Consider the following 16,405-nt stretch of genomic DNA (forward strand, 5'->3'; position numbering starts at 1 on the left):
TGTTGCTCTGTAGTTTTCCATGGTATAAATCGACCCCAGTATACTTACCCACTTTACTCTTGATGGGAATCCTTATACATGTCCTTTGGTCAACAAATGCCCTTGTTTCCCTGATTACAGATCTAGGGAAAGAATTGCTAGGTTAAAGAGAAGGCATATATATTTAGCTCTAATGGTTTACTGGTTTCTACTTTCCCCACTCCAGTCCAGCCTCCTCTGTCTAAAGAGCAGTCACCACCCTAAGCCTAATTCCTAATTTCACAGTATTTGCTTCTTTATCGCACCCCATGCAGGAATTAAGCCTAATTCCTAATTTCACAGTATTTGCTTCTTGATCGTCACTGTTCTGTGCGGTTTCCTCAAAACATGCCACAGCAACACAACACAATCCACCTTCCAAAACACACACTCATGAATTTCTAGGCATTCCTGCTTCTCCATTCTTAGAATCTAGCGCAGAAATGACTTCGATAACTTTCCAAATTTACTTATGTACATGTAACTTTGGCACTGCCAAATTTTATCTTTTAATTTCTTTAAATTCCAAATCTATTGGAAAAAAACCCCAAGAGTCTTCTCTTTTAAAAACTTTTATTAGGCATTGCTAGATGACGCTGCACGATGTCTTGCACACATCATGCGAGTAAACAGCACTCCACAGGAATCCATACAACAGTTCATACAGTGACAATCAAAGTAGTTGATTCCCATCATAGTTTGCATCCAAGTAGAGTGAATGTCCTTACACCCCTCCATGAGATCTGATCTCACAATTAAGATTACCGTTCCATTCTAAAACAATCAACCAAAAACAAACAAACAAAAAAAAATAGAAGCCCAACCACAACAAAAAGCCATAGGGATGTTACTGAAAGTCCAAAATTGGACTCCAAAATTTCACAAAGTATCAATCTTTTGAAAGACTAGCCCCTAAATTTTAGGGTAGCCCCTAAAATTTGTGTGATCTGACACTTGGGTTGCTTTTACCGCCAGCAGCAAGTGAGATTGTATTTACGAAGAAGGATCATTACACTGATATATATCCACTGAAAATTCTTGAGGTAATAGATTTTTAAATCTCATTGCTTAAAAAAAAAAAAAAAAAATCTGTTAATTTCCATGTCCTGTCCAGCAAGACATATCTGTTGGCAGGAAGATTCTTTTCCTCTTTTTTTCTTTGTCAAATATTTACACATATTTGCATATACAACCTGTGTCTTTGTCTTTTCTAAGCACATGATTTATTTTAATTATTCACTACACATTCATCAGGAAACGTTGAATTGCATACTATAGTACATAAAGAAGACAACAAAACAAGCTTTTTGTATAACACAAAAGGCAAAGACCAAGAAGAGCAAGGTAAAATACTGTACAAAATGTCTCGATGTCGATAAAGCCCACTGTGAGTTAATAACTCTATGTAACTAGCAAACACCATCATTCTTCAGCATCTGTGTGGAAGTAGATTACAGACGAAATATTACCAAAGACAACTGGTAGTGAACTGGCCGAATTCCTGAAGTACCATATAATTTCTTTTATTTTTAATGCTTTTTGTAAAGTAATTTTGCCCTAATTGGAGCTATAGATAAAGACTGATAACCATTTCAACTCCTGTTTTAAACTTTAATAATCAGCATTCTTTTTGGTGGTTTAAAAATACATTTCAATTATAATGGCTTCAATTTATGGTGTTTACGATCCTTTTTAAAATACTTTAGCTTAAAAATGAGCAATGAATTTAAGAAAAATATATTGGCTAACCTGTTGTTCTAGAGATAATACAGTGAATGAAAGTAGCAAATGCAGTCTATATATATATATATTCCTAGAGATACACTGTCTCATCAGCACTTTAAATAGGACAAAAGAACACTCACAAAAAATATATGGCTCTTTAGATAAGAAATAAAGTCAAGTGAAAAAAATAAGGCACTAAGAACATATATAAATGTTTTATATTCTCATCACACAAAGCACCGTATGGAAGGTTAAAGGGACTATACATTAGTGCTATTGGAAAATGGTAATAAACCCAGTTTCCCTGACTTTTATTCACTAATTTCTTCTTTTCTTATAAGTGATTAATGTATAAACACTAAAATGGTGGGGGGAAATTATATATTCTGCTAAAAGCACAATTCATGGAACCAACAGCATGAAATAATCATTTGGAGATAAGAAGCAGATTGCTCTAAAAACGTAAGAAATTAAGGTCTTAAATACTCCTGATTTTTCAACATTTTCATCACAAAAGAATTTGTTTCCTTTCCAGTTTTCTTTTAGGAATTTCTACAAAAGAGTATTAATATTTTCTATTTTCTTATTTTATTTCTACATGCCTCTTTCTTAAAATATATTCATAATGGTTTCCTCCACATAGTTTTATGAATATCAAAGTTAACAGTATGACTAATGAAATGTAGACAAAGTTAAAAAGTAAAATTATATAAATACTTTCAATATCATTGAAAATGTAAAGAAAATCTCTTTTCAACCAGGCTCATATATAAATATGAAAAGTAGTATGACATTATTTGGAAAATGGCTACAAGTTTTACAGAAAATGAAAAACGTGTAATGTAATGAAACTATGGACAAGATCTAGCACAAACTACTAGTGAAAGTCATTCATCTTAAAATTAAGAAATTCTTCTCATTTGCCATTGTTTGTGAGGATGTAATTATTGATAAAATGGGATATATTCTGGTAATTCAAACAGGAAGTAACAATTATTCTTTAGAACTGCAATTTCTAAATATACAGTAATGACAGCGTAAACACCCAAATGTTTTTCTTTTTAGCATTTTACATTCTTTGAGTAAAAGGAGAATGTGAATACAGTAATTTAATAGGCCCACAATTTTGCAATATATATATACATATAAATAAATTTGTTTCATGAATATATCTTATAACCAATTTTGTTTACAATAGAAACAAAACAACTAACTGTTGTGGCTTCTTAATAAATAATGTGTTGTTATGTTATGTTAAAATGTGTTAACATAACAACATTTTTATGCCACTGTTTTTGTGTTCCTTCTACACAGAACTATTTCTGTTCTCTCGGAATTTACTACTTATTAAATTAATAATTTCTTTCATAAGCAACATATATATATCATATATATATACCAATTAGTGTTCTAGGTTTCATACAAAACATAAGGTTGGTTCACCTTTTTCAAGACCATCTACAGAATTTAAATTATGATGAAAATGATCAAATAACAAAATTAAGCTGTTGCCACGTGGAATAAAAAAAATAGGTCTTATGCAGACGTAGAGAATGGACATGAGGACATGGGGAGGGGGAAGGGTAAGCTGGGACGAAGTGAGAAAGTGGCATGGACATATATACACTACCACATGTAAAATAGATACCTAGTAGGAAGCAGGGGCATAGCACAGGGAGATCAGCTCGGTGCTTTGTGACCACCTAGAGGGGTGGGATAGGGAGGGTGGGAGGGAGAAGCAAGAGGGAGGAGGTATGGGGATATATGTATATGTATATGTATAGCTGATTCACTTTGTTATAAAGCAGAAACTAACACACCATTGTAAAGCAGTTATACTGCAATAAAGATGTTAAAAAAATAGGTCTTAGAGAAAGGGTTTGTAATCAGTTGATAAAGTCATACTTTATCTAGAATTTTCTTTATAAAGGAACATAAAGCATGCTAATTTTGTTTAAACTGAAAAATATTCAGATATTTCTATCAAATATTTAGACAGTATTTACTCTAGGGAAACAATAAAGTTATATTTGGACATAGAGGAAGTAATATATTAATGAAAAAATATTATTTTTAAGAACTTGACTGGATTATTGACATGATTTCTCCAGCTGGGGCATGAGATGAACACCTAACTTTACAGGGGACTGATGACCGATGTGGTCTGCCAGCTACAAGGAAAAATCTGAAGTAACATCATCTCAGCAATTTGAGGGGATTTTTAACACCCAAGTTTGACTATCCCTTGAATTTTTCCATATTATGTAATAAACCTATGCTAAATATATCTTGAGTGTGGCTTATATCTAAATCATATCAATGAAAAAGTTGAACATTGGCAAATGATGCATGGTTTCTCTAGAATAGGGCTGCTATTAGTTACATGTAATACCACCCACTTTAGATTATCAGGAAGTCTAATAACATTCCCAGAACTAAGAATCCAGTCAAGTACAAATGCGACAATATATTATAAATCCAGCCCTAAGTCCAAGCTGTGCTACTTTTTGTTGAAACAAAGACCCCCAAACCACACATCTGGTCATTTTGGATGAATCAAGGACGATCTGGGGTCAGACTGGATCAATGTCCACACGTGCTTTCTGTCCAACTAATAGGCAAACACAATATTGACCTTATAATAATCATGAAACAATTTCTGAAGCTTGGTTTCAGAGTATTTCTATGCTCTCTGATTCAAATAACGTCTCATTCATTTTACTTCTTGTCAGAGGGCTGGGCAGTGTTCTCCAACTCCTATCAGGAAGAGGGACGTGTTCCAAGTATTCCTGAGATGTTTTAACTTACAGATAAAAGAAGCCAAGGTATATTATGTTTACTACCAGGGCCAGATTCTGGAGTCCTTTCAGTTTGAATTTCATTTGAGTCAAAAAAGTTAATGGTGAGAGAATTTATCCCACACTTCGTCAAGATGGGAAGGGGACTGCAGAGGGAAAAAGCAAGATAACCAGGAAATCTAAAAAGAAAACAGAAACTTGATGTTGAAGTATGTGAGTATCGCTTCACAAGCAGGGAAGAGAGTCATTTAATATGATGGAACAGAGTGACAAAAATGTGGGATAGACCTGAAAAACAAAAAAAATTTTTCTATGCTAATAAGTCTGTGTAATCTAAGTAATGCAGTAAGTAAATATACCTAATGAAAGTTCTTTTATAAGCTAAAAGGAAGTGGCCAAAAAAAAAAAGGCAGTAGTAATTTTTTATGTTTTCTTTTAAATTTATTGCCTTTTAAGTCCATATTGTTATTCTCAAAAGTCACTTCTTTAGTCAAAAAAGAATATAGTTTATAATATGCATAATTACATGCTGCTAAAATTGGCACTATGTATGAGAAAATGTAAGGTATGTGATATATGAAGACTTCAGCTAATGCCCCAAATAGACAATTACAAGTCTCACACTTCTGTGACTCTCTGCTTCTTGGATTTCGATAAAATGACTACAGTCCAGCCTCAGAACAGTGATGTACAATAAAAGCCCCACTCAACAGTTGGCTATGAAATGAGTATTAGTTCCATCCTCTAAACCAGAGTTACAAAGGAATGCCTTTCTCTTATAAAGGTTTGCATTGAAAAGGTAGCATTTCACAATCTTGAATACTCCCCAAATTTGGAACTTTGATTTTGTTCAGACCATAGTTTAATGCCTCTATAAAATTATTTCAGTTTTATTAAAGTAATAATTATAGATATTCATATTAAAATGGGACTTGCAACTTATTTTCCAGAGCAGGAAAATGTCATAATTAAAACACAATGATTTGAAAAACAAAATATGCTCAAACTGGCTGTTGATGGTAGTTTTGATTTACTATGTTACTAATCAGTGGAATTTCTTTTATAGATTTCATGAAAAATAAAAATGCTGCTAAAACTTTCAGTAGAAACTAACTTAATATTTTAAACAAACATTCCAACTAGGTTATTAGGTAACATGCATTAATTACTTGCTACGTTTGAGCTCCTAATACCAATTTCTAGGATTACTATAATTTCAGAAACTTGGCTACATCTTTTCCAGGTACGTTTTACTTGTTTTAAATTTTCAGCTTGATTCCACCCACCCCCCTCCCTGCCCCCCCCCCCCGCCAAATTTAAAGAGGTGACGTATATTTGCTAATACTGTTATTCTACTGTGTCTCCATCAAAATACTGCAATTAGTTTCCTCAACTCTGTCAAATTGCTTAAATGGCACAAGTATTTTAAAGTGCATTATTGGATCTTAAGGCTGTATTTATACTAAGCATTAACACAAAACAATAAAGTTGACCACAGGAAAGATTACTTTCAATAGTTGGGATAGATTTCAGCCACAAATATGAAAGGTTAAGCATACGATCCAATGGGAAGACTCACATTAAGGCATACATGCAGTCTGCATATAAAATTCACATATAAAATGGCGTTTGCCATGAATTTTTATTTTGGTACTTAGTGAAGTTACCAATGGATATTATTCAGGCCACTAACTTTTTATAATTATGAATTTAACAGAGCTCATAAAAGTCTAGTGTTAAAAACAACTGCATTGTTTAACACGGGAGAAAGCAGATCCATCTGGCGGCACGTGTACTCAATCTGACAAAGGTCTGGAAGGAATGCTAGTGCTTTGCACGTGCCTGAGTGAGTTTTTAACCCACTCCTTTCTCTCCTCCTCTTTTCTAGTGTAGAGGAGCTGGTTAGAATCTCAAAGGAGTGTAGAAAAATGAGGTTGCATTGTTTGGGGACTGGAAGAGTATTTTGAAGGTCCTTTAGGGGATCCACGGGCCATGTATTTGGGTGATAGGATTGAAAGATAAAGACTACCTGTGGCCTTGGGACTCAAGAGATGGTGGGTGACACAAGACAGGGAATTTCCTGACAGGCACCACTGAACCCTGATATTACAGCAAGGAAAGTACAATTAAAGGTACCAGGTTGTAACCCGACCAGTGTTTAATTTATCTTTGATTGTTTTCCAGTCTGTTCTACCTTTAGGATACAATAGCACTTATCAGAAAATCAAGGTTGGTGGCAACAGAATGTTGTTTGTGCCAAAAGGTTTGACCCCTCTTTTCTTAACTTCACATACAGAAGTTCTTAGGGAAATGCTGGGATTCATTGTAAAATAAAGGTTTCATGTTATTCCAAGTTTATGAGCAACCCAACAAACCACCAAACCTCACATACAGTCAAAATTATTTTTCTGTGGAGAATGTGGTCATTCATAATCACCAACATGTTGCTTCCTACTTTTCACAACGGCATAATTAAGTTCCTCTGTGGAGCAACATGCATGAACATGGAGAGTGTTTTAAAAACCGTGACAAACATGATCACTTTGGCTATTTCATGTAAATCCCTCAAGTTTTAAAACTAGGCAATCCAAATGTCAATGCATCTTTCTCACATTATCTTATAGACATCTCATTGCATTTTATTTTTATTGGAATAAGGTGAATTTTCTTTTGTAAGTGTTGGCAAGATATTTATTTGGCTAATCAAGCATGGGGGGGACTTATCCTGCAAAAGATGCTTTTCTTTAAAAATGATGCACTTTTACACAAGTCTTTCTCCAAGAAAAGGGCCTTAAGTATATCATCTCTATGATCTCATTCATTGAAAGTGCATTAAAATTTTATTACTAATATAAAAACCGAATTTAAAAACTTATGAAAATGTTCACACAGTGACAAAAATATATGTAAAGCATCTTCACTAATGCTTTGTAATAGAGAAGTGAAAACAAACTTGATGTTCATTCAATAGGAGACTGATTAAATAAAGTATAGCCCCACAATGGAATTTGTAGTAACTGACAAAAGAATGAGGCACATCTATTTAAACTCTTATGGAAAGATGTCTACCAATTCATAGTAAAATGAAAAACAGTCACAGGACAGTAAGCATATTATTATTCTATTTATACAAAATGAATACACACACAGATACACACACACACACGCATACTTATTTGTATATTTATAGATAGTATCTGGAAAGACACATACCAAATTATTAACAGTGGTTACCCCTAGAAAATAAGGGGTGGGGAAAAGCAGAGGAAGTTGTATTTTATAATTCAATATAGTTGATATTTTTAAAAGGAGCATATATTAAATTTACAATGAAAACATATCAAAAAATGACAAGCCTTGGATAAAAAGATATTCATCTTACATGCATGCTGCTTTTGTTAAAGTCGTTTTTAGAATTTACCCCAAAAGGTGCGACTGTTTTACCTTCAAGTTAGCACTAACATATAAATGATCTTTTATTTTTCTCCCTTTTTAAGATCTTAACGATACTTAGCAAAAAAATTCACAAATAACTATTTTAAGTCACTAGCAGGGAAAGGCCTGATATATACCAACTTTGAAAGCGAAAAATGCATATGTTAATTTTTTTAAATCTATGCAATAGAAAAATGAAAATCCTGTGAGCACTGTGCACACTATCGCGAGTGCTGATGAAAGAGCCTTCACTGATAACAAACGCCGCTCTGTAAGTGGAAAATTGGAACATTTCCAAATAATATAAAAATATCTCCAAAAGATAAATTATTCAAAGAAAGGAATAAAAATCCCTGAGTAGGCCAAAGACAACAGATACAATAACCTAAGAAAATAGATTATCCAGGACCAGAGAGTATATTATTTAGCTAGATGGTATATATGTATTCATATACAGCTATGTATATGTCTAAGTATATATACATACACATACATAAACACATCCACTAGATTTAGAATTAATCATATTCACACATTGTCAAACTAACACCCAAGTCTAGGAAAGGGCAATTTACATAAATTAAGCACTTTTATAACAGAATTACACGGATTTAGGGCTAGAAATTCCCATTCTCTCAGTTTTAATACTAGAGCAAGTAGAATAGGCACTCAATAAATATTTGTTGGATGGATAGATGGTTGGATGAATGGAAAGAGGAATTTGTGAAACTAGATTCTTCTTGTATCATGTTATGCTTTAGAAACATGCTATTCCAGGCCATAAATGGCAAACCCTCCTCTAACTGGAAATAGACTAGTCCAAAGTATAGCTTTTCTGAGCGTTACTCAGAAAAGGATGGAAGTGCTGGCTTGTTATCCATGAAAGCAAACTTCACTATTACAGACTTTCCAGATCAAATAAGAATGATAGATGTTCTTATACTCTGGAGCCCAACAAGACAAACTATCCATGTTAATGCATGTTTTATCACATAATCTATTTCAATTCAGAAAAGGTTGTTGAAGAATAAATGCTACATCTACGCCAACAGCTAATGTTAAGGATCTGGAGACAAGTGGAAACTTTAAGCTTCTTAGAGGTCTTTAATTCCCTTCTGCTGATGAACATTCGTGATGAAAACAAAAAAAAACACAGTTTAGTTACTTGTCCTTTCCTTATTTTTAAAGATTTCTCAGCTTGGTAAAACATCCTGAAAATATTTTTTTCATTTTTTTTTGTTTCCTTCTCCAAAAGCAGTTTATATTTTAGATAAACCCAGGAACACAAAAAGTTTTGTTTTAAATCACCCCTCCATAAGAAGATACCAACACATTATTATGCATTTGAGCAATAAACATAAGAAAAATCCTTCAAAAACAGTATTTGTTTTTATGAAAAACTTGAGGAGTAAAAGAGAGAGAGAGAGGGAAAGGAGAGGTGAGAGGGTGGGGTTTTAAACAATATCATATGCTTAACCTAAAGCATAATTATTGTAATCACAAGTTGGTTAAAAAATTAGCAGAATAGGGATATGTTTAAAGGCCTCAGCAGTTCTCTCTACAGCACACTTATTTAAATTAATTATAGAGTGAAGCAAGTATGCCAACATATAAGAAATCTGAAAAAGAAGACAGAACGTTCAGGTCTTGAGAATTTCCTAGAAGCAGCCTATTAGTTTTATCAGTTTATAAAGTTTGATAATCCTTGAGGTGACACTGCACAAATTTCTGTGTGTGTGTGTGTGTGTGTGTGTGTGTGTGTGTGAGAGAGAGAGAGAGAGAGAGAGAGAGAGAAAGAAATAGAAATGGTCAACATCAAAATAGCCTGTTGTGTACACTGACTTTAATTCAGTACATTACCAAATTATGCCCACAAAGGAACAATCATTTTTAAATATGTCTATGAAAATGTGGAAAAATAGTGTAGGCATGGAACTTGACAAGTACAAGGTATTGGACCTAGTTTTAATACAGATATGTATATACACACACATTCACACCCCTACACATATACACTTCAGTAACTATGATTCTTCTCATTCGTTTAGTTTCATTAGTTCCCTTTTGGGCATTGAGATTTTTAACAATTATAGCATCTGAAGGATGAAGGAATTATACTGCTTGGGTCACGGATGAAAATTGGTGCATATGGTGAGCCTTCATCTTCTGAAAAGTGGCCTTGCTTGTTGGTACAGGTGGGACCTTCAGTTATTCACACCAAGTCTCAGAAGAGGGCATGGAGGGAGATTCAGGTACAAAGACGGTCCAAGCAATGCTCAGGAGATGCATGCTCAGACAGTTGTGAGGATAACTGGTTCTAATTAAAATACTTTCTTCCAAGAACCATTAAGAAGATCAGAGTTATGATATAGATGTTTATAGTCTATGAAAGTGACCATTTTGTAAAAGCAGCAATCTGTATAAGGAAAGGACAGGATACCATGTCGGGAATGCACCGGAGCTAGAGGCATTGTGGCCTGCACAGAACACAGGAGAAGAGATGGCAAAAGGGTCCTCTTGGCAGTTTTCAAGAAGTGACCCTCAGACAGGTGTATAATTCTGTGTAGCTCCTACCCGGACCAGCGTAGTCAGATGAAATCATCTGCATTTACCAGTGCATTCCTGTCCGTGATCGTTTTCTCTGTTTTTTACAAAGGCAATAGATAGGAAATACAAATAAACCTGGGGATTAAAAAAAAAAAAAAAAAGATTAAAGCTAATTAAGAGGACAGGCTTTTAGTATCATAGATTTGAAAATTTTCTATTTTCAAATTTTTATTTTGCAAGCTATTTATAAATAATCATTATTTAGTAATACATGAAAATGAAAAGAGGGAAGACACCTATGCTATGAAATGTACTTAGTTCTTCAAGATTTCATTCTTTATTATTTTTCTTCAGCTCCTTCTCCCCCTTTTAATGAAGTCTGTGACACCAGTTTGGATATGAATGTTTTTTATCAAAATATCAAAACTTAAATCTTCTTTATTATCCCTAGTCATATCACTTGCACACTGATATTCATGCTTCAGTTTCAGGCCATATAGCATGTTACTTAAGAAAATGGGCAGTGGAGCAAATGTCAGCTTTGATTCCCAGTTCTACCACTTGTGAGGTCCTAGTAAAGCCTTAATTTCCTCAACTGTAAAATGCAGATAATAATAGTATTTACTTCATAAAGCCTCATTCACCGTAAGAACTTAAATGTTAGTTACCTTATAATTCTATCTGTCCTGCACATGCAAATTACTTGCTAAACAGAACTTTACATATAAAAATCAATTTACTTAGGAAACAAGAGAAATCCCATCTACTATGTGGAACAATCATCAAAGCAGCCTTTAGCTCTAGTGTTTAATTTTAAATCCTCTACAGCAATGGTTCTCAAAGTGGGATCCTTGGACCGCCTGCATCAGCATCACCTAACTTTTTAGAACTAGGTCCCTACACTGAATCAGAAACTGTGAGTAGGAACCAGGAACCTGTTTTTTAACCAACCCTCAAGGTTCTTATAAAGCACTCCAGAGTCTGAGAACCATTGCTCGAAAGTACGTATTTTAATATACTTGTATGAATAAAACTATATTTATCACTGATACATTTTCTATTTGTTAGTGCTCAAGTATATGCTGGGTACGTGTTCCTATCCACATCAAAAGCATCTTTTTGACCCAGGGAACCCTTTTACTAGAACTAACCGAAGACCCAAAGGTGTAACAGAGCCTCTTTTCTTCAATGTTCCAACCTGAACTCAGAATTGGAAAATCTGGGTTCTTGTCTACTGGAATCTTTTGCTAAGATACTAGTTACATTAACTTTTGTATTAAAAGGGGACTAATAATGCTTTATAAGAAACATGAATCAAAGTGTTCATGGACTGAGAAAGTGTCACACAAATACACCCTGTACGAAACACGCTCCTCTGAATCTATAAATCATGTGCTGATTGCTTATTTCTAGCAAGCATGGAACAGGTACCATCTACACTTAATACTGACTCACTATTACATTTACACTCATATTCTCTCTGTGGCACTCAGAGAATTCTCATCTCAGATACATTAAGTATTTCTTACCGATTACAACTGCTATGGCCCCTAGTGCTAATCCCAAGACCAGAATTAGAGGTGCAATGAATAATTTTCCAGCTGGAAAACAAAAGGCAAACCATTTAGAGAGTCTTAAACTAAAACTAAAAACAATTTCAGCAATGCTTTTTAATATCACAATGTATGTTATTTTTTAAGGAGTCATTAAAATTAAGGCAATATTTCTCTAAGGAAATGTATCAGGTGTAGAACAAATACACATATGTAAGTTCAGTAACTTCACTCAAGTCCTGGGCACACGTGTCATACATCACATAAATCATCCTTTACAAGCAAGAAAATACCAAAGCTACTGGTTCACTTTATTCCACCAGGACCATTCATCTTTGTGTTTTTCCTTTAGATCTCTTCCATTTTAAATTTTTTAAATTCTGAAAGATTAAGAAAGGAGTGACATTCTGAGCCGGCAGGAGGAAATCTAATTAGCTCACAAAATGGAGAGCTAGTAGGTGCTACAGAGGGCTGTGCCCAAGTCCACATCTGAAAATGTGATTTATTTATTTCCTGGGTCCAAAATAAACTAACTATATGAACACCTAATACACTGAATTACAAATGGGATGTTTCAATACCATTGTTAGAAAAAATTCCCAATAAACATACAATATATTGAAGGTTTTTCAAATGAATCATTTTAACAAACTTAGAAAGGAAGCACTTATAAGGATGCCAAATGGCATCAACCAGCACTTTTTTTTCTAAATGAATAACTGAGCAGTGATTACAATAAACTCTAGTTATAGCACAGAATTCACAACTGGAATCCTACTAGCGTTAAAAGGCACTAGCACAAAAATAGAGGCTAGTAGTTAATATCTTGTCATTACATAGTAATCTTGATCTTAAGACATGTGACAGCAATAGCTGTACAACCCAAACACAACAAGAGAAGAGGAAGGAATGGAGGGACTTTGCAGTAGACTCCCTTAGCTGTTGAAAATAAAGCAGCAACACCATTCTATAAATAAGGACAGTAATTTGGAATAACCAATTACATTAAAAAACAGAAACATAATGCAGCCATCTGTTGGAAATTTGTCAGAAAAATATTAACTTCTTTATTCTTAAGAAAGGGGCTTTGGAACCACAGAAAAAACATAGATTAAAAAATACAGTTTTTAATATCTAATTTTGAAAAAACTGCCATTCAATTGACACAATGTCTAACCATGGGGTTTACTTACATTTTTCACCAATGACAGAATCAATCAAGTAATACTAAATCACATTGAACAATTACATTTTGTACATTCTTAAAGCTACACTTGAGTTTATACTATATTGATTTGCATATTGTAAAAGAATCTGGTTTTTTTCCTACACACGTAGCTCAGTGAGCTCATTCATGTTTCCTTTTTAAGTAATTATCAATATATTTTCATAATAGTGATGAAACATGACTGCAAAGTAACAGCACTATTTTTTTTTTTATTTTCAAATATCACAGAACTCAAATAACCAGATATGTGCTCTTTCTCTTTTGGAAGTAATAAACTTATTACAATCATGCAATCAATGTTCAGTACACGTTAAGTCTACCTTTGAAACTGTCTTGAGGACATTTAAGCACAGATTCTCTAATTCCTAGCTCAATAATAATTCTTTTAAAATACCATTCTCAATAGCTGAAATAGTATTCTATTATATCCATATATTCTAGCTTATTTAAATATTTTAGTATTTATTTTTTGTTCCCTTTTCTGCTATTTAAAATTATACTTGCAAATAAACCATTGTCAACCTAGATGTTTTATCATGTTTTAAAATATCCTTCACATTATTATCAAATTTCTTTGTAAAAGAATTGCACAAAATTTCCAGTTCGTTCAATAGAGTATGGATGTCCAGCATAGAGTATTAACTCGACAAAATATTTGCTAATCAATATCCAGAAAAAAATTTCATTTTTTACATTTCTCTGACTACTAATAACACTGAATCTTTTAAAACATGTTTATTGGCTATCTGTATTTCTCCAATTCTGGTTCCAGACTTCTTTTCTTTTGTTTTTTTCTTTTCTTTTTGAAAAATGTGATATTTATTTTTGGAGGGGGGCCTCCATTGCTTTTGTTCATATAAATTATTTGCCAACTAGAAATCAGTTAAGGACCTGTATGTTCTTTATTATTATATGTTTTAATGTAATATTTTCAATATTTGTATGGAAGTATATGAGAACAAAGCATTCTTTCTGTCACTTTTATTCCCAACACCATTCACTGAATAACCTACCTACTCCCTACCAGGGAGATACCTGCATGTCAGAGGCTGCTAATTACCCTCAAATCGCTGTTCTCCCTTATTCTCTAGAGGCAGAACCTCTGATCTATGGCTGGGCAGATGGTCACATGACCATCCTTGTTTTCCAACCTCCAGCTGTGAGAGGAGGGCAGGCCCTTTCTCTGTCTCTGTCCAAGGACATCTGCAGGCTGTGGTCCCAAACTGAGGAGCAAACTGGGTTCCATCATGCAAGGATGGAGGGCAGGAGGGCTTTGCTGTCATCCATCTACTCTCTTCCATGGCAGGGAGAAGGTAACCTTGGGACTTACAGAGTAACACCTTTTCCTACCTTTTGTAGGGATGAGATGTTTGAAATTAAATTGCTCTTTTTATTTAAAAACATTGCTTATAAAATCATTCTGTCTGATTTTGTAAAATGTAATGGGTAACATGAATTATTGTATTTTTTCCTTGTTTGTCCACAGGAAAAAAGTCCACATTTCCCTGCTATACTTGGAGTGATGGTCCAATAGCAGTTCGAGGCGGCTGTGCTGGAGGTGCAAAAATATGTGTAGGAGGGAGAGCTTATCATAGGGCCAGCTGCTCCCTCCTTTGTCAGGTTCATCCTGACACACACGAGTACACACACATACACAGAAAAGAAAATGGGCCCAAAAGAAAACCATTTATAGAAAGCTGACCATAAAATTAAAAATAAAAACAGAGAAGACTGTACAAAGAAAACACTTCCCTGCTGACAATGTTTATGGGCTGTCCATTCTACAGTCTGTTAAATATCTTGACTCTATTTTATGACCTGGAAAGAGAATTCTAGTGGCATCTAGGCAAATGGTGAAAGGACTCAAAGAGAATGCACCCAAAATATTATTGAACAAATAGGGCAGGAAATGACTTTCCTTATTTAAGAATGACTAAACAGAAAAACGAAAAGGAAAAAAAAAAGCATGGTCAAATCAAAGATTATTTAAAACAAAAATGAAAGGAAACACTTTGCCACAAAATGGCATTGAAGTAGGAAAGGAAAGGACTAACAGTGCAGGAAATGTAAGGATTTTGGTTTTTAGGTTGCTTTCTGTATGTACAGACTGACTTACAAATAGGTTACAGCTCAAAACTTAATTTTGCAGTTAGTTTTCTCATGGTAATATTGTTATAAATAGTGGTTAGATTCCCTAGCTATCCCTCTAAAGTCTGTTTAACTAGTAAGTATATATTGGTTATATAAATATAATATATACCGTTATAAGCAACTAAACAGAAAAGCACTGAAAATCATTAAAACCAATCTTGACTATATTGAATGCTGTTGGTTGTGGGAAATTATGTTTAATTAAAGCTCAGTAAGGGTGTTTTTATAGATATCATATAAGATTTTAGAAAATGATGGCACTGGTTTCCTCATGATAAAATGAAATTTAAAATATATGTTCTATTGTTTACCTGACAGAAGTATATTATTACCATCAGCTTTGTTCTGATTAGCCTGACATGATTCTAGCGAGGACAGCGGTTTACAATAGTAATGAAGTGATGGAGGGCTAAAGAGTGATATAAAGATAGGCTCACAAAGCAACCAGGCACAAGTAAGTAGAAAGCAAGAAACGTAGACAATGTTAAAAAGTATTGTGTATACATGAGAAAGACTGCCAGAGAAAGAAATAATGGAGTTCTGCATGATGAAAAAGAAAGAAATCTCACAGTAGGTATATTCCAGAGGAGTAGGGAGCCATTGGAGAACTATTAGGCCAGAAGAACACTGCATCACTCAGAGGTGGTGACACTAGGCCAGAGCAGGAATCCGTGTTTATCTTTGCATATTTGTATATGAGACTGTGTGTTGTTGAGGACGAAGAAAGGGGTAAAAAATTCAATCCATAAAAGCATTGCACTTGGATATTTAAACTTGGGTTTGTATGCAATGAGGGCATTTGATGCTCATTTAATTAACTGTTAGCTATTAATATTAACTACTAATACAAGAGAAAATATATACAAATATATACAATGGCTTATCAACTATATAGGTACAATGGAACTCCATTACAAGACTCTGAAACATAGGGATTTTTAAAATTGCAT

The 16,405-nt window shown here is 33.9% G+C and overlaps 1 protein-coding gene across 3 annotated transcripts in view; it reads right to left on the bottom strand.

The window, feature by feature from the left end:
- Positions 1-579: 579 nt before the first annotated feature.
- The window catches only part of RNF217 (ring finger protein 217), a 137,071-nt gene continuing 121,245 nt past the window's right edge, over positions 580-16,405 (bottom strand). For 2 of the 3 annotated variants that reach the window (XM_060030016.1, XM_060030014.1), the window contains 2 exons: positions 12,053-12,124; positions 580-10,658 (listed from right to left, as the gene is read on the bottom strand). In XM_060030016.1, the coding sequence (XP_059885999.1) occupies positions 10,585-10,658; positions 12,053-12,124 (146 nt within the window). In that variant the 3' untranslated portion in view covers positions 580-10,584. The remainder of the gene's footprint in view (positions 10,659-12,052; positions 12,125-16,405) is intronic. The other variant, XM_060030015.1, reaches the window with a different exon arrangement.

This window comes from Delphinus delphis, chromosome 14 (genome assembly GCF_949987515.2).
Source record: "Delphinus delphis chromosome 14, mDelDel1.2, whole genome shotgun sequence".
Classification (NCBI taxonomy): Eukaryota; Metazoa; Chordata; class Mammalia; order Artiodactyla; family Delphinidae; genus Delphinus; species Delphinus delphis.